The following is a 22070-nucleotide window of genomic DNA, read 5'->3' on the forward strand; positions in this document are numbered from 1 at the left end:
AGCTGACCTTCAATCTGTCCACACAGATCACTGTTTTTATAGAAGGCTGAAAACATCTATCAATTTTCTTCTGCTAAAATGATCATCTTACTTCATATTTAAACTTACCTAATCTTATATGCTTCACAGCAGCCCGAATCTGGAACAACTGGACTAGCACATTTTTAAATATAACAGTACCTATAAAAACAACACCAAAGGAGGAATGTGTTTCATGATGGCGAGGACATACTTCTATGGCCTGGAAGACCGAACACGCTGGCAGTAAATGGTAACAAACAAAAGATGGCAACCTCTTTTAGACATCTATTTGTGCAAAGAGAGGGCTACCTCACAAACATTCAGCCTTACATACCCTTGTAAGCTCTCCTCTGCTGTGTCGATTAAAAAAGCAAAGCACAGATATGACACAGAAATTATAAAGAAGTAAACATTAGAAGTTCCAGCCTCAAAACAATCTAATCTTCCCCTTGACTGACACACTGAAGGAACACAAATTCTGTAATTAAAGACTAAGAACAGGTTGTCCATGAGAAAACAAAGCAGTAGTATGTCCAGTACATTTACTCTAACAAGAAGCTCCAGTAACTAATATCCCAGTAGCCAACAGACAGCCTGCATAGCTTGTATAACAGAGGTGAAGTACATAAGGCTCTACCATCACAGCCCAGTGCTGAGAGTACTTGCCAAGCAACTCAAACTAATCATCTTCCTATTTATGCCAGACCTTCCTTGTTTGCCTGCGTCAACTGGTTCACAGCAGAAAACCAAGACTGCCTATTTAGAAGTCAGTGCTGCAATTTTAGCCTAAATGGCTCTGAATACCAACACTGGAATAAATAAAGATATAACGCTACTGCCAAGGAACAGAACCAACACAATCAAAATAGAAAGATTATGGGTGAACAAGCAACAAAGAACAGTAAATATTATTAATCTGATATCAGACAGAGCCACGGCAAAAAAAAAACAAAACCAAGGAAGCTGCACTGATAGCAAGCAGCAAGGCATGACAAATCAACCACGCTAATCGACAGCTATTTATATGCAGTTATCTTATTGTTATCTTACTATTTTTACCCAACCTATTTCTCACAAAACATGCAAGAGCCTGTCTGGTAACACCAACACCAAGTGGGAAGAAAGATACAAATTGGAGAACTGCTGCTAAAATTCTTCACTGCAGAGAGACTCAACACAGCTTTGCAGCAAAAAAAAAGAATGCAGATGATCAGTGTGGTTTCTTAGATGTGTTACATCTCACTTTAGTATTTACATAGCACCCATGTAAAGGATGACAAAACCATACTACTGGAAAGAGAACAGCATGCACACAAGTTTTACTCTAAAATATATAAGAAAATAGTAAGGGCTTTTGAGTCACCCCAAATGCAACCTTGTACTCCTGATTGGTAATGCTACAACTCTTCTCAAAAGATATAACAAGTTAAATTTTGCCAGCAGCTGAACTGCTATCTATGGTTTAAGTTCACACATTAGATTTGAAACAGATCTATGGAACTATCCAGACAATAAAACACAGATCTTTTCTCCACACATTCATTATGCCGTTTTGTTTAGAGAATTATGTGAAACTAATTTACCATGCAACCAATTGCTATATTGTAAAAGCCGCTGGTATATTAGCTCTGAAACAGTTTCCACTTTACTACCCTAAGAACATCCATCATGAGCTAAGACAAACTTCAGTTCTTGTAGCACTTCACTGAAGCTTTCATCTCCGGCTAGAAGAGGAAAATCTTGCTGATCAGTTTTCTGTGAGCACCCTACAACACCTTCCCCTTCCTCCTCCTCTTGCTATAACATCTAGCTGTACAGAACAGGCAAGATGCCCAGAACTTGCTGACTATGGTGTGCCTGTCTGGTAAAATAAACCCAGCCACACAAATGAGCCAGAGAAAGTCCCTCTATTTAACCTCCTTAAGCTCTCTTCAGACAGTCCTGGGTAGGGGAAAAAAAAAAAAAAAAAAAGTGTTTAAATGAAGTAAAGTATTATAAAAAGTAAGAGAGAATTCAAGGAAATATTACTGATGGTACAAGAAAAGTACTGCATCTATTAATTCATGCCTCTGCCAGTAGACCTCCTTGTCACATACAGAAGCCCTGGGCTGAGAAAGCTACTTTGCAACTGGTTCCATTTGGTTTATTCTGGGTTGTTTCTGTTTGCAATCATTTATTTTTTTTTCAGGTCAGTAACCTCAACACAAAGCTTCTCAATGCAATGGATAGTGTGCCGCTGCTCATCCTAGGAAAAGAGATGGGTAGAGTTTCTTCATCTTCAGATATCTGCACGTAATGTATCTGAATGAAGAACAGAGAACTAAACTATAGAAAACAAACAATTTTCTTAACATGAACAGAAGCTGATGGTCACATTCAAGGCAACCACTACTTAGACATACAGAGACTATGGGACTAGTCCTGTGAATTAGGCGTGGAAAGACTAAACACACTAACAACTTATTATGCAATAACTGGATTCATGTGGAGGAGCTAGGATGTTTACTGTCCCTGTGAAGGAGTGATTATTAACCCATAGAACACCACAAAGATGCACAGATGTGGCCATCTCTACTCTTCCTTTCTTTGCAAACAGGAGTTGCAACTAGTCAGGAGTAAGGTGTGGAGCGTATTGATTTGGGCTGTGTGAGCTTTGTCTGGGGTGCCACTGGTCCCCCCATGGTCAGACATCCTTGAGGATAAAGTTGAGCCATTCTCACTCGGAACAAAGGCAACAAGTTTTATGAAGCAGTGAGCATCTTCCAACTTGATTAAAATGTAATAGTATATGGACTGCTCTGAGCAATTGCCCATTGACTGGTTCAGCAGCTTCCCAGGTAAATATTGCTGTAGTAGCTTAACTCTGCTATTTCTGGCAGTCAAACAGTTGTTAGATAAAGCACAGTGGCACAACTAAGCTTCCTCCTCCCCCCCCTTCCCCAGAAGTGACATCTTTAACAACTAGAGGTCAAAATGCGGACCTCTGATATCAGCCAATTATTCAAGTTATACCCGCACAACAAGCCAAATTATTCAAGTTACACCTGCACAACAAGCTAAAGCATCTTTGTTCTTCAGCTTCCCCAAAACCAGCTTGTAATGATGCAAAAATGCCAATGTTTTCAACAGTGTTTTTAATCTTACCTCAGCCTTTCTTCTTCTTTCTTACGAAGGCTGAAATCTCGCTGGACCACCTGCAGCACATGCTCTGCTTCTTCATCAGTCAAGCCAGAAAGATCCAGTTTTCTGCCCATTGTATACTCTCTCCTGGATACAAACAACTACGGAGGAATGCCTGAAATCAGAAACAGTGGAAAAAATAATATATATATATACACACACATATATATATATGTATATGCATATATGTGTGTGTACAATAAGTTGAAGGAACTGGTATTTTTCCCCACAAGCTGAAATCACATCTCTTTAACAAAGAGAAAACTGCTACCATAAATACTGGAGAAGAAAACGATTCATTGGAGAATTTTTCAAGTTACATGCAATGAAAGCAACCGCCTTCAGTTTTATGAAGAAATGCAAAAGTTAAGTATTTGTGGTATTAAACACTGAGGGAAGACTGCAATGTTATCTCCACAAGAAATACAAACTAAACTGAAGTTAGGCTTAGAAATTTCTTAAGGTTTTATGTTAGCAGTTTGCAAAATGCAACCTCTGAGACTGTGCATAAACCAAGAACTTTTTTCCTTTTTTTTTTTAATGATATCCACAGATGGTTTCTACTAGCAACTAAGGATGAGGAATTATTTTAAGATGCCCTCAAAAAAGTGAGCATATACATTTCAAATGCATTTCCCTGAGTAACTGGAAGACTTAGAATTCACTTCCACCACAACATCATTATTTCCCCTTCCTGTGAAAGGCAGCAGAGCAAAAATAGTCAGGTTTACATGCAAACTGAAGGTGCTATGAGGTCTGAGCTACATTAATAATCACTTTCTTTGAGTTGTTTCCTCATGACCTTATTAACTGTCAAATGTAAGTAAATTCAGCTATCAGTATTAATTTCTACAATTTGATTTATAGAGATATTTGCGCAATCATAAAGGTGTCCCTCTCCACATTAAGTTACAGTTTCAGAAAGAATACATCATTTTTGCAAGTCTTTTATGAGCTTCTCTCAACACATACAATAATTAAGGACAAACAGAAGTTCTTACACTGTATCAAAGAGATAAATACTACTCAGCATTAAGAGTTCCAGACAGTATAGCAATATATATAAACTGCCCTACCTGCACATCCCTTCAACTCAGCTGCAGACTGTGATCGTACATCAGAAAGGGTAAATTTACCCTAAATCCTGGGCTACGTGGGCAGCCCCTCTACCTCTTGTGAGCTGGCAAAGAATTCATTTCAGGTCTATTTACTTTTAGAGTCACCAGATACTGTATGTAAACAAAAACCATGAAAATAAAAACATAGGGAACTCACTGTCTGTATTCCAACATCCTACCAACCTCCAAAGAACTTGAGTTTTGTTTTGTTTTCCCTCAGGAAATCATTTTTCTTCACTTTGCTAAATCACCTCAGATCTGAGAGTGTCACAGGAACATATCAGCATTTACAAACAGTGCTTAAATGTCATTTTTCAGTAGATCCAGGTTAAGCACGTTGGAAATATACAATGGCAAATTCTCTAGAGAAAGAATAACATGGGGGGAAAAAAAAAGACACCAAAACAGTTTATCAGCCTAAAATAACTCCCAGCCTTAGCTGAAATAACTCCCACAAGACTGTTTGCCTTCATTCCTAAGACTTCTTTACTAAATACCAAACTGAATGTGAAATTTAAGCTCCCAAAGACATTTGTGAATAATATAATTCCTCAGAAAACTTTTTCTCAACAAATTGACCCATTGTAACAAAAAAGCTTGGGCTTTTGGTACGTGAATGGGTATTGTTTGAATAATACACTAATCTTAATGCTACTTAAAGCCTGGTCTAAATCTAATTAAAACTTCCACATTGAAATATATATATATATATATATATATATATATTTTAATTTAACAGTTTGAAAAACACACACACAAAAAAACCCAAAAACAACAGACAAAATGAAATGCTTTTCAAGAGCTGCCAACAACATTTCTGCATTTTATAGCAGACAAGAGCATCAACACAAGAAAAGAGGACGAGCAGTACCGTTTGGCAGTCACTCGCATGAAACCTAAGCTGCTTGGACTTGCAGCCTCAGCAGAAGATTAGCATTACATGAGGATGGGAGGGAAAACCTAAACTTTTTCCTTTAAGTACCACTTCAAACAGATCCTGTGCTTGACAAAGAGCTCAATCACAAAGTAAGTTATGCAAATGGTTTTGTACAACAAATATCTATCAGAGTGATGCTACAGTGAAGAAATCCTTACTAGGAAGGCTGCACCTAAAGTGCTATACCCAGTCCTGGTCCCCCAGTAGAAGCCAGGCAAAAACTTACTAGGCAAACTCTTAATAGGCAAGGCTACAGAAATGAAGAAGAGTTGGAGGATCCTTCAAGCTAGGAAAGGCCAGAGCACTAGGTCAGTTCAGCCTGAAGGAGAGATGCGCCGTGGGCCTATCAAGCACACATCATGAAGAGATTCCACCAATACCTTTGTCACTGCAGACAAGAATGTGCTATGTGTCTTTTCATTTAGGCACAAGTTGCTATTGTGGTATCACACAGTTCCAAGACACAGTACTGGTTTTGCTCTGAAATGCTACTCCTACGTACTAATAAAATGGAATAGGGGAAGAATAGTATTCTTTCAACCCAGCTACTTCCAGTACACAAAACACTTTCCATTCACCTGTTTTCAGCTTTACAGGCAGCATGCTCAACACTAGAGCTTTTCCACTTTGCACAGCTACTTCACCACTTCCAGTATTTTCCAAGTAGAAAGCTGAGAAGAAAAAATATATATATTTACTGCTAGTAATTACATCTTTGGTTGTGTCTTCAAAGAACTCATCTTTACAAGCCTTACTGCCAGCAGACTCATGTAACCTATGTTAGGACCTACATAATCTGCTCAGTGTCTTGCGATTATAGCTGGATATTTTATCAGCTTCAGCAGCAGTCTTCTAGCACCATAAGAAGTTCTTTATCTAACCTTATCAGTGAAGATTTTGCCCTTGTAACATGTACAAGGCAAGAGACAAGCCCTTTCTCCACTGCAGAGCTCCTTCACTGTATTCCGTATTTTAAAACAATATTTTGTTTCATGAACGTCCCAAAGAAATAACCACATTGTCACATTGTTTTTTCAATGTAAATGTCACACAATAGGTAATATCTGAAGCATATGATGGTGCACACCTTACTTGCTGACAAAAACAAGTCCCAAGTGTAGAGGGAATCATCTGAAGGCAGTTAAGCCAAAGAGACCTTACCCAAAAGAAATAATTTAAAGAACATTGCTGTCCAAAGTGATGATGTACAACTAGTGCATCATGAAATCTAACATGAGGTATAATTAGCATTGATTAGAATTTAATTGTTTATTTTTAAAGAATTTCAACATTAGGGTCTACATGCTGCGATAAGCAGCACCAAGGATATTCTGCCCTTTTCACTGGAAATAAAATGAGTTCCCTAAATAAGGAGAGGAAAAATAAACTCATAGGAAATACAAAACAATCACTTGCAATGAAAAATTAATCACAATCCAGCTACCTCTGACATGAGGACTTACATCTGCTATGCCACATCATCAATCAGATACAGAACAAAATCTCATGAAGGAGCTTGCTGCTTACTATACCCAAGCCAATTTTAACTGAGATTTACCGCACATATTTCCCCAGCCTATAACCAAAGCAGAAAATGATCTTCCTCTCAGACTCACAGCCATCTTAGGTCAGATTTGGTCACAAAACTGAAGAGCTTTCAAGTTTCTGAGCAGTGTTAGGTTTGTTGAGCTGGAGGTGGGGTGAGGCTGCAGGTTCAAAATGAAATTTATTCAGTCCCTTCTGGAAGAAGCATTTCCCTCTTTATCACTTTAACTGTGTATACTTTGCTGAGGAGAGTGCTGGAATACACTTTAATGAAGGAAACTGTACAGCTTCAATGTCAGAGGTTAGCACTGTGTGCCTTTGAACATCAACCTATTTATTAAATAAATACTATTTCCCTATTATTCTTCCTTCTTTATCTTACAGTAGTTTAAGCTACTTAAGTAGCTTTAATACTTTTCTTAAGAGAAAGTAGCTCCATTAAAAAACTCATTTTATTTACAAAAAGAATGGCATCTCTCACCTAGAAGCAAGAAGCAGAACACAACATATTAAACTATTAAAAACTATAAACTAATTTAAATCACAGAATCATAGAATGGCCTGGGTTGAAAAGGACCACAATGATCATTTGGTTTCAACCCCCCTGCTAGGTGCAGGGTCACCAACCACCAGACCAGGCTGCCCAGAGCCACATCCAGCCTGGCCTTGAATGCCGCCAGGGATGGGGCATCCACAGCCTCCTTGGGCAACCTGTTCCAGTGCGTCACCACCCTCTGAGTGAAAAACTACCTCCTAATATCTAACATAAATCTCCCTGGTCTTAACTTAAAACCATTCCCCCTTGTCCTATCACTGTCCACCCTTGTAAAGAGCCATTCCCTATCCTGTTTATATACTCTCTTCAAATACTGGAATACCACAATGAAGTCTCCCTGAAACCTTCTCTTCTCCAAGCTAAACAAGCCCAGTTCCAGTTCCCTCAACTCTTCCTCATAAGAGGGGTGCTCCAGCCCTCTGATCACCTTAGTGGCCCTCCTCTGGACCTGCTCTAAGAGCTCCATGTCAAGTGTTGTTTCTACAGGACAAAGACCAAAGATTACATGGGAAAACTTCAATTCTGTCACTTATCTTTGACAAATTAAAAGAAAAGTGAGTAACACAGCTAAAACAAAACAAACAAACAAAAACCTGAAACCAATCTTCATAAATCCCTATTAGAGCAGGGGGTTGGACCAGATGACCGCCAGAGGTCCATTCCAACTTCAACCATTATGTGATTCTATGAGATTATGGTCATTTTATACTCATGTACCAAGTCTACAGCTGATACACAAACATAAGCCCTTGTGGGAATTCAGACTGTGCTATAAAAGCCAAACTCATTGACCAGAACAATCTTCTCATTGTCAACAGCAAACTCCTAAAGGAAAGGCTGATCCAGAATTTGGATCCCACCACCAGTAAACTAAGGACCAATGGTCTCCTTTCATAAACTTTTAGTATGTGTTTTAATTGGATTTCTAATTCCTGTATATTCTCATTTTACTTCTTTCTCATCTCCTACTGTTTACATTGGATTTAGGCAAACCATGTTCTATTTTCTCTAGTCAGCAGCAACTGCATTATGAAGGAGACAATCAGTCTGACAGCATTCTGACTGTGAGAGATTGATGATTACCTCCCCAAGAGTGAACAACACAGCTTGGCAAGAAAGACAAAACTAGAGCAGTGATGTGCTGAGACGTGATCGTACCGTGAATGATTGGCCTCCCTTCCACATGCCTTCCATCCAACGCACAAAGTGCAGCTCATTACCGTGACGGGTTGTCAATGAGCCCCAAGTGAATCATCACGGGTCAGAAAGAATCCAGAACAGGGAGCTGGGCCATGCAAGTGATGAACAGAGAGCAGCATACTGCCAGCAGGGTTTCCCTTCCTTCTTCTGTCCACCAAAACCCAGGCAAACAGCACACAGACACAGGATGACCTCCCTGCAGCCTTCCAATACTTGAAAGTAGCTTACATGCAGGAGGGCAACTGATATTTTACACAGTCTCACAGTGATAGGACAAAGGGAAACAGCTTTAAACAAGAAGAGGAGAGATTCAGGATAGACATTAGGAAGAATTTCTTTACTCAGAGGGGGATAAGGTACTGGAATAGGTTTCCAAGAGAAGCTGCGGATGCCCCATCCCTTGAGGTACCCAAGGCCAGGTTGGATGGGGCCCTGGGCAGCCTGATCCAATGGGTGGCAGCCATGCACACAGAAGAACTTTGGAAAGGGGTGACCTTTAAGATCCCCTTCTCCAACTTAAGCCATTCTGTCATTCCATGATTTGCCCAGACGGGCTGCACAGGCCTCAGCCTCCTCCCAACAAACCTGTCAGCCCCAGCTCCAAACATCAGCAGCCCTGTAGCAAGCTGGAAGCCTGCAGGAAGATGGAAGAAACAGCAGCGCCTCCTCTATTCCTTCGAAGGATCCCCTATATTTGATCCAAGAACTTATCTTTGACTGTGACAACCTTTCTTTGAGAGCGGAACACATAAGCAGAAAACCTGGACTTTTAAAGGTAAGAAAATACTTCCAGCAGCAGTTGCTACAGTAGGACTGTCTTGTGTAGTAGCGCCAGATGTGAAAACAAATTTAATACAGCGAATCACTGCTAATTCAAATCACTAACAGGAAAACCCACTGCAAATTACTGCATTTTACAGATTAACAAGTAAATGAACAGCATTAAAAAAAGCATAAAAAAAGCACAAATGCGTCATAAGATTGCATTCACCCTGACACCTGCGAACTGTTTCTAGCCCTGATTTATGCTACAGCAAACAAGAATCATAAGGGATACAACAGAACAAAAAGTGACATCTGTAAAGACAGATGTTCCAATTCACTGAGACTTGGCGATGAGCTGCAGTGGGTTGACACATAACTTATGCATCACGCATGGAAAAAAGGGTTTCAGAAGCGGGTTGTCTTGGATTTTTTTAGATAAACGTTTCTCAGAAGATATGAAACAAGAGCAAAATACAGACAAATCTGTAAAAAAGCCTCTGAAAATTGAACTGAAGGCTTGGGTTATCTGTCAGTTGTATGGTAGAAGAGGCACTGGCTCTGGACATGAGCTTGGCTACTCTTTGACATCAACATGGCACAACATGGAGCCAATCTGAGATCCCACCAATAAACATAAGCCTGAAATTCACAAGTTTGTACAAACAAAAACATTTGCATTCAAGCATAAAACCCAGTTCAGCATTTTCTGGAGTCTGACTTCACTGTCACGTTGTGATTCCTGGCTCACTTATATTTGGTTCCGAACTGCAGTATCCTCCCTGCTCCTTTAGATAAGGGAACCAGAGCAGTTCATCTTCTTAAACACTTACAGAATCATCCAGATACCTTTCTTCCCAGTTCTTTTTGGGTCTCACAGTAACTACCACTTAGTCAACTTGACTGTTAAGCCACCATCTTTAGGACATAGTTAGGATAATGTGTAACAAATTATTTATTTATTTACGCAATTCTCTTTACCAGGACCCACTCTCAAAGCTGTGAGCAGCATTAGCAGTATGCTGAAAGAGCGTGCTCCTTTGATGGAGCTCCACAAGCAACATCATCAGCTTTTTAGACAGAAAGACAATTCAGTTTCCAGTTCAGTACAGAACCTTCCCCTAATTTTTAGGTACTGAATATCCTTCATAGTTCTTAAGGACTTCAATACAATGCTGAGGCCAACTTTTCAATTGAAAGCAGAATCCTAGGTATTTTTCAGCTACCACAGCTACATAGCGGGAGCATTTCCATGGAGGTGCAGACCACTTGGGTTCCACACACAATCAAGTCTACAGCACTTCATCCATTTACTGTCCTCTTCGATCTGCAATACTAACATGGAGCAAGAATCCGAAACTTCGTTATTAAACATTAGAAGAAAAAGAGGAGAATAATCAGATCAATCTTCTTCTAGAGCTGAATTGGTTTCTTCTTGTCTGGGACTCAATGACATCTATGCCTGCACTGAACAACATACAAACTCCGACTCTGCCTTTTAGACTGAATCCAAAATAGATGGTTGAAACCACCACCAACAACCATACCTTTTAAAATCTTCCCCAAAGCTCCTGCAACTGTTTCTAAGATGTGGTGTTGCTCCTGTTCATGCCCTACAGCTTAACTTAAAGCCAACTTGTAGACTGTGATACAAATGTCACAGCACTTAGGACTGCTGGTCCTGAGTGTTGGATATCTTCAGGAAAGATTCCCCCGACAATGTGGGGGGATGAGAAGTGAAGTATGAAGGGATCTGTTCTCCTAGGGGAAAAAAAAAAGAGATCAACCTCTTGCAGGATTACCAATAATCGAAATAATGCGTACATTGTACAACTTGAGGTACCCCAGGAGAGTATTAGCTATATCCCAGTCAAGAGCACTTGAGCCATATACTAGATCTCCATGCCACAGCGATGAGTGATAATGGTAAAAAGAACACTTTGCTATATGGACTGTGCTGTGACACTATATATTAACCAAAAATGGACAGAAGAAAGCCATGTTAAAATGGCCTTTAGGTGTTAAAGGTAACATCTAACAAGCCAAGAAGCCCTTCCAGTATTAGTTTCAGAAGAGATAAAGCACTTGATTGCAAAAGCAGAACAGAAAATTCACTCTTCAAATTGTTAATATATTTTGCTTTCCTTTCTAGAAGGAAAACAGATTATGCACAAACTTCCTCTAAGAACTGAGAGTTGGTTTACAATGGCAGATCCACATATTATTCTGAATGGAGGGGGGAGCAGAGGGTGTTGAGTAAGGAATTGTTTTGTTACTAAAAAAGAAAAGCACACAAAGACTTCGGGCTGTTTCCTGGCTTCAAAACTCATTCAAACCAGTGGGAATGCCATGGACTTCAACAGCCTTTGAACAAGACTCTACCGATCTCAATCACAAAATACTGCAATCAGTTCTCTACACTTAACTACCTCAGCACCCTTCAGACAGACTTGATCCAGAAAATTATGGCTACATTAAGTCAGTTGTCTGCTTATTCTTCTCCATCAATAAGCAACGCACACTGCAGGGATGAGTCTAGAAAGTGAAGATTCCTGGAACTGGAGCTCGGGATTTCAGCAGGTAGGGCAAGCCAGCATCAGCAGAACTCAAGAAGGCCATTTAATTGATCACCATGAGTCAACCTGAGACAATGCCATCAAAAACATCTCGCCCAAAGGATTAATCTTTGCAGTGCTTTGTTCCTTCACTTGACCAAGCGATAGGTTATTTGAAGGTACGCTTTGCCCAGAACGATCCAAAACTAACTTCCTATGGTAATGCTTTATCTTAAACCAGGAGAAAGATACAGCTGCAATAATTTGAATAGCAAATACTACTATTAGTTTTCATTTAACTGCTGATGGTCATGAAAGAAAATACAGAGGTAACGGGAAGCAGAAGGAGGTTTCTACTTTAATCTTCTCAGGGAGTAGCAAGACAGTAGAATCCAACAAGGCGAAGGCTTTTGTTAGCATAACATCCTTTAAAAATAGAAAAGAATAACCTTGAATTGCTTTCCTGCTGAAGTTTAAATTTCTGGGCCAACATGCATTAACGTGTTCCTGTTCCTAGAACAGTATCTATAAGATCTAGAAACCCGTGCTTGCAATAACAGACAATAGCTTCTGACCAGTCCAACCTTTGTGGCCCTCATATTCTACTCACACCATGCCAGCATTGTTCAGTGATTCATTGCTGCTTTCCACTATTATGGTTATTCATTTATTTTCTGGAAATGCAGTATTTGTCAATAAGCAAAAAGCTGGTAGCACAAATTTCTATTGAAGTTTCAATTGCAAACAGGTTGTTATCACTAACCATTTACCACATAAATGATGGGTCTTAATAGCGTGGGTATCACACATGAATACAGTGTGCTCTCCTCCACACTGAAATAGCTATATAATAATTATCTTCTTTCTACTGTAAGTACAAGGAGCTTCATCTGAATGCATGCAGCTCCAAACCTCTACATATAACAAACTTGGGGTTGGGGGTTGCTTATTTTCTGTCTGTCAGTGGCTCACAATAAGCCAGCTGTCTTTATTACCTCCACACATCCACCCAGTAATTAACCCACCTGAACCTGAAAAGCAAATAAAACATTCCACAGAAGGGTGAGTAAGGCCACTCAAATAATGGTTTTCCCCAAAGAAAAAAGACAAGCCTCCTATGGCTCTCATCGATTTGTTCGACTACTTCCTTTCAACTTACCCAGCTCTCCAAGGGCAAGTTAGGGTGGTTTACACTGCCAAACAGCAGCTTCTGGTCTAACAACAATAGGTCATATCGATGTTGGCAGCAACACAAAGGAGTCCCATTTTCATGCAGTTGGACTATTAATGAACAGTAGCACATTTGGGACATACAGCCTGCAATTACGAAGTGAAAAGAAGAATCCCTACCATGTTCATACACTCGGGTACACCCCATCAAATCCCAAAATCTGGTTTAGCTTTTTGCTGTCAGCGCATTCAGCCCCACTCATCAGGCTGGGGTGGAAACGGGAAACAAACTTAAGCGAGTAAACAGAAGTTTTAGCTTTGCTCTGGTCTTGCTTTTAGAGTGTGACTGGGAGCCATGCTAGGCAGTGCTGGGCAGGATGGGGGCAGCCTGTTAAGCAGCAGGTCAGGGAAGGCAGCGCTGTGTCACCAGAAGCAGCTTACAGGTGCAAGACTCGGCCCGGGGGCAGCGCTCTTCAGGAAGTCTCACAATGCCTTGGGGGCTATGAGGGTGGAACCTGCTTCTGGGAGCTCTCACAGACAATCAGTGCATCGCAGATGTTGAAGCGATGCCCTCCTGTTTGCATCTGCCTTATGCGCTGCACTAAGTTACCTAACATATCCCACAGGAGGGCTATAGATTTGCTGCATGCGTTTTGGATGGCACACGTGCTCCGATTCAAACGGGTACCCAAGCAGTAATAGATAACACCGCAGCTGGAGGGATCTGGCAGAAGGTAACTTTCTGAAGCAGAAGATGCTGTAACAGAGCTGTGTAATAGACTGGAAGTGGCCAGCACTGACAGTCAGCTGCAGGGACAGAGCCAGTGATTTCAGTGCAGTTCGTGGCAAACCGCTACAACCAACAAGAAGCAAAAAGAAAACCTGCCCAGCCTGAGTCAGAAAAGCGCCTGGTAATGTACGAACTGAACAACCCTTCCCTCCTTTCTATCTCCAGCCTTTCAGAAAAGGGCTGTCAGAGCAATGAGTAAAAGCTTCCCCTGCCAAATCCTGCCTGTGCTTGTGAAGAACTCCAGGCGCCACAGCACGACAGCTGCCCACATCTCCAGAACCACACGGAGCAGCGAGAGAGTCGGTGTAAGGCAAACGGCACCGCTGGTCAATAAGGATTTAGATAACACGCTCCGGCAGGGATGCACACCCGCTCTAAGGCATTTGGGGATCTACTGTGGTTGCGTTAAGCTAGAAAGCAACACAGAGCGCAGCACGCCGCACAGCCCGGCTTAATTAGCGTTCTCAAGAAAAGTCAGCCGGAGCCATATGGTATTTTCCTCAGCAGTTACGATAAACTGACCTTGATACTAGGAAAACGCACGCTCCCCTGTCTGAGGCAGAAATTACACGCGCGGAGCCCTGCGATGCGCTGGCAGAAAGGCGGCAGAGGAGGCAGACGCGCTATACCCAAACCCCCGGCGCTCCCGGAGAAGTTAATCAAGAGTAAAACACCCCATTAAAGCCACGGCGAGGAAGCTCCGCAGCGAACAAGCCGCGGCGCACTCAGCCGCCGTCTCAGCCCAGCCCCGCGCCGACCCGGCGGCCGGGCACAGCCGGGCACAGCCGCCCGCAGGGGAGGGCCGCAGCGCGACGCTGGGCGCGGCGCAGCCCCGGAGGTGCGGACCCGGCGCGGCCAGGCCCCGCGACGCGCCCCCGGCCCGCGGCACTCACCTCGCCTCGGCTGCACCGAGACAGAAGGAAGGCGGGCGGCAGCGGCCCCGCGCTCGGGGCACAGCGGCAGTCCGAGCCCGCCCCGTCGCTCGCGCAGGTGCCCCGCTCCGCAGCGGCGCAAAGCACGCAACCGCCTCCCCGCGCCGCCGCTTGCCGCTGCGGTGCCGACAGCGGCAGCTCCCGCCGCGCCCCCGCCGCTCACCGGCACCTGCCCGGGCGCCGGCGGCCAATCGGCGAGCGGGGGCCGGCCGCGGGGCGGACCGGGCCGGGCGGAGGCGGGGGCCCGTAGGGTCGGGGGGCTGCTGGCTGCCGCCTCACTCCCGTCTGGGGGTCGGCGGCCGTCCGTCCGTTTGGCGGCGGGGAGCCGTGGGTGCGTGAGGACGGGGAGCGTCTGTCCCGGTGTCGGTGACGGCCGCAGGATGTAGGCCACAAGTGCCGTGTACGAAATGGAGTTGGGACGAGCCCGGAAAGTCGCGCAGCGCCAGGGAGGGTTGATGTGCTGCATCACTGCCGGCGGCTGTGCCAGTCATCACAGAACAGAATCACAGCACGGAACCACCGTGCCTTTATATGTCCAAATGTTTTAGATGCTGGGTGCTCCTTCCTAAAAATGTGCTTGGTGTGCAACCCATTCACCTCTGGTTGTCCCCCACTAAAGGTTCCCTCCGACTCCACATGCCCATGGGCAAGCAGTGATTCTGGCCGTGCTATGGTCTCTGAAACCACTTTATCCTGTCACAAACGTGCCTTCAAGGTGATTGCATGCATCCAAAGAGGGGTGGCCAGTAGGGTGAAGGAGAAGATTGTCCCCTTCTGCTCTGTCTTCATGAGGCCCCACCTGGAGGACTGCATGCAGGTCTGGAGCCCCCAGCACAGGTAGGATGCAGATATGCTGCAAAGGGACCAGAGGAGGGTCATGAGGACAATCAGAGGGCTGGGGTATCTCTCCTAGGAAGAAAGGGTGAGGAAACTCTGCTTGTTTAGATAAGAGAAGAGAAGGCTCCAGGCGGACATCACTGCAGCCTTCCAGTACTTGAAGGGAGCTCATAATCAGGAGGGAGATTGACTTTTTATGTGGTCTGATAGTGATAGGACAAAAAATGGCTTTAAACTGGGAGGAAAGATTTAGGTTAGATGTTAGGAGGAAATCCTTTATTCAGTGGGCAGCAAGGCCCTGGCACAGCTGCCCAGAGAAGCTGCGTACCCCATCCCTTGAGGTGCTCAAGGCCAGGTTGGATGGAGCCCTGGGCATCCTGAGCCAGTGAATGGCAGCTCTGCCCACGGCAGGGGGTTGGAAATGGATGGTCTTTAAAGCTGCCTAGCGGTACTGCTCCGTATGCCTCTGTGGTGCTGCACACAGCCACGTGCAGAGGTGTCTCCTGCAGAACGTGAGTCCAGGTGTTGTGTGCAGAGCAGAATCATTGCCATATGGATTCAGTGCGCTGGGTAGCGATAATGGAGGTGTGGCGTGGTCATTCATTCCAGCCATCAGTGAGTCACTGCTGTAACGTGAAACTGCTTTTTATCCACCTTGTATCACTGCAGCTTGTACTGTATTGGACTAATTACTTTTCCCCTGGTGTTATTTTTCATCCCTGTTTTTCATGCTTGTTTAACTTCGTTTCAAAATAGCTGCAGCTGTTCACTGCAAGGTATCTTTTTATTTGATCTCAGTTGAAGTGCTCTGTCAAGACAGATGTATTCAATAAATCTTGGCAGGTTTTCAAGGAAAATATTGTCTAGGAGAATATTTTTGTTTACGTTAATGTCACGGTATTACAAATAAACTGGTTTATCAAACGTTTAGTTCTGTGCTAACCTACACATGTCTGTGTTGGTGAAATGGGTGCCGCTCCTCAAGACAAACAGGATTCTGCAAGGCAAACGACACCTATTTCAAAAGCATTTGTAGAAAGACTTATGTTTTCTGTATCAGCTTTTATGTTGTATTTCTCTAAAACATACATACGTAAGGACGTATTTGGGTATTTCCCAAGCAGACAAAAAGTGTTACTTCTTTAAGTAAAAGCAAGGAAGGGGACCAGAAGAAACGTTTTACATGAACAACATGACATGGCAACAAATCAGGAACTAAGTCTAAAGGTCACTTGTGGCCTGGTTTGGAATAGTAATCAATAACACGCACCGAGCATTTCTGAGTAATTGAAAAAGTGCCTGGGCCATCTCCAATCTCTTATTTCTAAGCTGGATCACTGAAATAACAAGATGGCTTAGAACCAGCCATCGATATCGATTATATATAATGCTTATGATTATACAACTGCTAGATCAAACAGAGGAAACTGTTCTGCACGCTCAAGCTAATAAACCACTACAAGTTGAGTTCAAGAATGGTGTTTCATCCACATAACTAGACACACAGAGATCTCACAGCTTTCTCTGTAATATTTCTGCTGCACTAAAGACCAAGTATTGGGCTAGAGGCTCTTTTGTTCCCACCACGATAGCAATCCATATGTTTCCATTTTGCACCGCTACTCCATGGGGTAAGTACTAACTTATAGTACACTTAACCCAGCCATTATCTACTGCAAGAATGCAACTAAGAGAGGAGGAAGAGAAAAACCATGCGTAAGACAAGAAATACTGGAGTGGCCTTCTGGATAGTACTCAGGGCTTCCCGCTTTGCCTGCTTCTCATACACTTGGATGTCCTATTTGTCTTCACCAATTGGTTTCGGTGTCTGTATATCTACTGGATAATAATAATAAAAAGACTAAAAAGAATAATAATAAAAAAAGACAAGAATGAGTAAAATCATCTTTTCATGTTTATAAGCAAAATCAGCTTTCTGCTCTGCATTCCTTTCAGCAAGGCAAGGGCCAGATTGCTGACCTTCCAGATATTGCGTCTTTCTTTAATAAGAAATAAGAGGGTCTTAAGCTTGCTAGGTTTGCTTCCCGGGTGTCCCCAGCCTTAGTGAAAAGCCTTAGTGAAAAAAATAGGGTTTTTTTTAGGCCGAAATAAGGAAATGGGGCATGCAAAGTGTGAGTACCTGTTAGAAGGACGCATGTTAGCCACAGGGAGCAATTATGAATTTATGTCAGCCCATTGCTGTCTGAAGGCAGAATATAGAGTCATGAGTAATTAAATCTCTCTTGCTTTCAATAGATCTGTTAAGACCTCAAAGTATTTCCATAAGATGTAGCGAACAGTAAGTTGCTAGTAATTCCCTGGAAGCCACTGTAACCTATTTATTACTTTATGGTCTCAAGGAACTTCATAAATACAAATCACTTTATAAAGTGTGTATGTAACAGAGTGTATTACGATCATTCAGTTAAGCCAATTAAGTAACTCATAGCCATAAGCAAATAGGAAAGAAGTGAAAAGAGCTGAGAATAATGGGCACATTTTTAATAGTCTATAATATGCACAGCGTACACTTTGATATGGCACCTTGCCACGACTTCTCTTCTGAAATGCCAACAGCCTCACTCCCTGCCCCGTGAGCCTCATAACTGAAGGGATGAAGAGAGAAAAAGAGCAGAGAAGATGGAATTAGGGTTATGGACAGAAGTTAGTAAAGAAGACAGCTTGAAGAAGTTTGAGCCACCGCTTTGAAGAGGGATAGAAGCTACCGAGAGGGTTGGCGGAACAACAGAAATGGTGGTTAAGTGCTCTGAGCTTCCTATCATTGCTAAGAAAAATAATCAGAACAGGAAGAAAAGTCTCAGGAAAGAGCATGGTGCTGATAGTACCTATGTTGCTGCAGATTTCCTCATTCATATGGGCTGTATAAATGAAATCTTGAAGCTGTCCAAGGAAAGTGATGCATGCAGTGAAATTAAGGTTTTTTTAGTACTCTTCCCTTATGCCTGCCAGCAAATACATATGGATGAAGACAAGACTCAGCTCCTATATTTCTGCAAGTGGAAAATTCTTTGTAAGACATAGCGAGTTCTCCAGTTGCCCTAAAGAACACACTTCATGCCTGTGGCTAAAACACACAAGGCAAGTGTCCTTCATCCTTGGGGTGTGTTACAGCCATCCTTACCTGCAGCTGACCCCACCTTTCAGGCACTAAACCCCCCCCTTGTTCATCAGTGCAACAACAAGCAGCAACACCAGGGCTGGGGGTACTGAAGTTCCTTGGAGCTGAATATGCATCCTATGCAAAGCAGCACTGAGGGTGTGATACCATCTCTTGTATGGTTCAGTGCTGCTATGTCCAGAGATTAAAAATAAAAGAAAGAGGTAAATCTATATAATACTAAGGATAGGAATAAGAAGTAGCACACAAGTCTCCAGCTAGCCAGGAGAATGTTCATCCTAAGTCAGCTTTGATTTCACAGACTGAAACATCCTGTTTATTTAAACAGCAGCCAGCATTGGTTTGGCTCAACTTGTTCATCTTGTGCTTGGAGGTGTTTTCTTTCAGCCTGTTTTGTTTCTTTGGATCAGAATCAACAGGTGGCTGTGAAGTTCTGGGTCAACACAGAAAGGCCTAAAACCTCTTTCCCTGCCTGTCTTGCTTCCTGGTTCTGTTCTCCAGCAGTGTCAAAAACGGTTCATTTGCTTTTAGACATTGCTTCTACCACCTTTGATGCTCAGAGCCAGACTACCGTCAAGTAGGTTATTTTTTCATAGAAAGACCTATTAAATGTTCTTCTGGTTCAAAGAAATGGAACTTTTTCATTACTTGAAGTTATTAAAAATTAATTTGTAGAATCTGTCATCATCTCAGCTGCCTTGGGCTAAAGCTGCCAACTGTAGGTGGTGTTCTCAAGAGGCTTTTTTTCCCCCTTATGATAACTCTATACAAACTACCCTCAGATGCAAAGTTTATACGTTATCTAATCCCCTGCTTGCATTTCACAAGCAAAATCACAGCAATAATGTAACGAGCCTTCAAATCCCGGGCAGTATAAAAACAGGGAATTCCCTCAAGCAAGATTAGTCAAAATTAAAATACTTTATATTAACTTCTTAGATTTCGGTACATTCTGAATAAAGCAAGTTTCAGAAATCCTGACAGTAATTTCTGTGTGGGAATAGAGTCAGCAAAAATCAGCCGAGCAGAGTTTTCCAATATCCTGGGGGTCAATACAGAATTTAACCTCTCCTCAAAGCAGAGAGAAGTTGAGCTTTCTCAGTATTTTCCTTTTTCATCAGACCATTGCAAGGAAATAGGTAAATGCGCTCCCATACCTGTGTACTTGAACGTAATCATTTGACATCTAAGTCCCTACTTTGGTAACATTCATCTGTTCAGAATTATTACCACGTGGCTGAGGAATAAATGAGTGTGGTGAACAGTCAGATCAACTGCTGACACCGGGACAAGCTTTTTGCAAACAACACATAGCAGCAGTGGTGGCTGAAAGAAGGTTGCATGCCTTTACCTCTTTGCTGGAAAGAGCTGAGTCAAAGTAAATGTGTCAGACGCTGGCACATCCAATGCCGTTATTGTTTGACATATTCTTGCACAACTGCTCACATGCCTTGATTATGCTCAGTATGCTTTGAGCTCTGCTCTGCATAAGCCCATAGAAAATACATCGTGCTTGTTTCAAGGAGCTTACCCCATGAATGCTCTAATTCCCCTCTCTGGATTTGGTATAATCAGTTTGTTCCTTGATGTTTTTTCACACACATAATTAAATTATTCTTTCCTAACTTATCCCCAAAATAGCATGGGATGTACTGGAGCAGGATTCTATCTGCTGCAAGCTGACAAAGTGATTGTGTGGTTTTATGCAAATGGTCAGAGGATTGTACCAGATCCACAGGAGGTTCCTCTGTTTTTGTCTGCCTTGGAACCTCTCATTAACTGCTGCACTTTCCCTCCATGCTTTACAGGTACCATGTCTGACAAGATCACAACAGTTATTTCACCCTACCTATGTCCTTATTGAGGGCTGCAGACATGGCACAAATGCATCATTGTGTCAAGGCCAGAAACAGCTTTGCAAGGTTCATTCCTCCTTCAGCTCTGCCAAAATTAAGTGTCTTATTGCAAACCAGACTTCAGGTGTTTCTCGTTTTTATAACTCATATGAGAACCACCTTTCCAGTTTGGAAACTGGAACAACAAATTCAGTATGCCCAGGAATAATTGAAACGCCCCTCTTTCTTGCTCAGCTCTAAAGCTAACAGGGTGTGACATTCCAGACAAATATTTATAGTATGTGCTTCACTTCCTTGTGCAGGTTCCTGGTGAATGTATACAAACACAGTCACACTGATTTTAAAATCTAAAATACCCACATCTATTAATTAGCTTGGAATTGAAGGGAAGAGACTGGTCTCTAATTGTACAGCTCAAATGGCTTAATTTCCTATGGGTGCCAATTATTATTGTTCTCCTCAGTGACATCTCCGCTGTAGGCCATGGGGTAATGAGAAAAGCTGAGTAAATAGTGCAAATAAGATATCTCTGCATCATTAATAAAGTCATTAAAGCAATTATAGATTATTTGTACTGAAATAGGGTCTAGCATGGAGAATGTTTTCTCACTTTGCAATTGCAGTCTGTGGTGTCAGAACTAGAATGCTCTGCAGCCAAGTCTTAACTCAGTGAGCTTTCTGCTAACACCATTCTTTCTTTCCAGACATCTACTTTGTAGGCTCTCAGCTGTTTTCTTCTGTCTATCCTTACAAGAAATTGTTCAAGTATTTTGGCTGCTGGCCGAGAAGACAATTCCAGGACTGGGAAGAGGCAAGGCACAGGAGGGCTGACTTCCTGGTTGTCCCACGAGAGGGAGCAAGGTCTCTAACAGTAAAAACAAATATAAACTTTCAAAACGGTGTCGAGTGCTTTAAATATACATGGGCAACAGCACAGCCACTTCTGTGGCCTTCCTGGGTGGGTGTGTTTTCCTTGAGTCAGTACCAACATACTCCACATTTACTACTACCCAACTTGTGACAAGCTGTGGTTGCCTGGATCCTCCCTGAATGCAAACCCATTCAGATAGGGCTCCACGGGCATGAACCATCAAGCTGTTACAGCTCAATTGCTTGATGGCTTGGTTTCTGGAGCAGCAAATGGGCCGCAGCTCATACTAGAAATTTCAGCCCCTTGGATTTTGCTGTTCCTGTCCGTATAAATGTATGTGCTCAGGTCAGAATATTGAAGCTGGAGTGGTCCTGGTGTACAATCTGAAGTGCAGCCCCACACTCCTGTTCCTAACCCACACTCCTGTTCCTAACTCTGGTGCAGAAAAGTAAGGAATTTCTTTCCTTTAATTATGCTGCCTTAGGTGAAGATCATTAAATTTTCTTTTTCTTTGAAAGTGAAACAGAACATAAAAAATAAATAATAATAATAATAATAAAAACCCATGATTTCTATGGTTTTCTATTGCTAAGTTAGAAGA

General features: G+C 42.5%; 1 protein-coding gene across 4 annotated transcripts in view; it reads right to left on the reverse strand.

Annotated features, from left to right (window-relative positions):
* Positions 1-22070, reverse strand: part of MYRIP (myosin VIIA and Rab interacting protein) — a 220453-nt gene that overhangs the window by 176273 nt on the left and 22110 nt on the right. For 3 of the 4 annotated variants that reach the window (XM_072329294.1, XM_072329295.1, XM_072329292.1), the window contains exons 1-2: positions 14728-14915; positions 3166-3316 (exon numbers count right to left, since the gene is read on the reverse strand). In XM_072329294.1, the coding sequence (XP_072185395.1) occupies positions 3166-3275 (110 nt within the window). In that variant the 5' untranslated portion in view covers positions 3276-3316; positions 14728-14915. Of the gene's footprint in view, positions 1-3165; positions 3317-14727; positions 14916-22070 lie in introns of those variants that run through there. The other variant, XM_072329293.1, reaches the window with a different exon arrangement.

Source organism: Excalfactoria chinensis, chromosome 2 (genome assembly GCF_039878825.1).
Source record: "Excalfactoria chinensis isolate bCotChi1 chromosome 2, bCotChi1.hap2, whole genome shotgun sequence".
NCBI classification, from domain to species: domain Eukaryota; kingdom Metazoa; phylum Chordata; class Aves; order Galliformes; family Phasianidae; genus Excalfactoria; species Excalfactoria chinensis.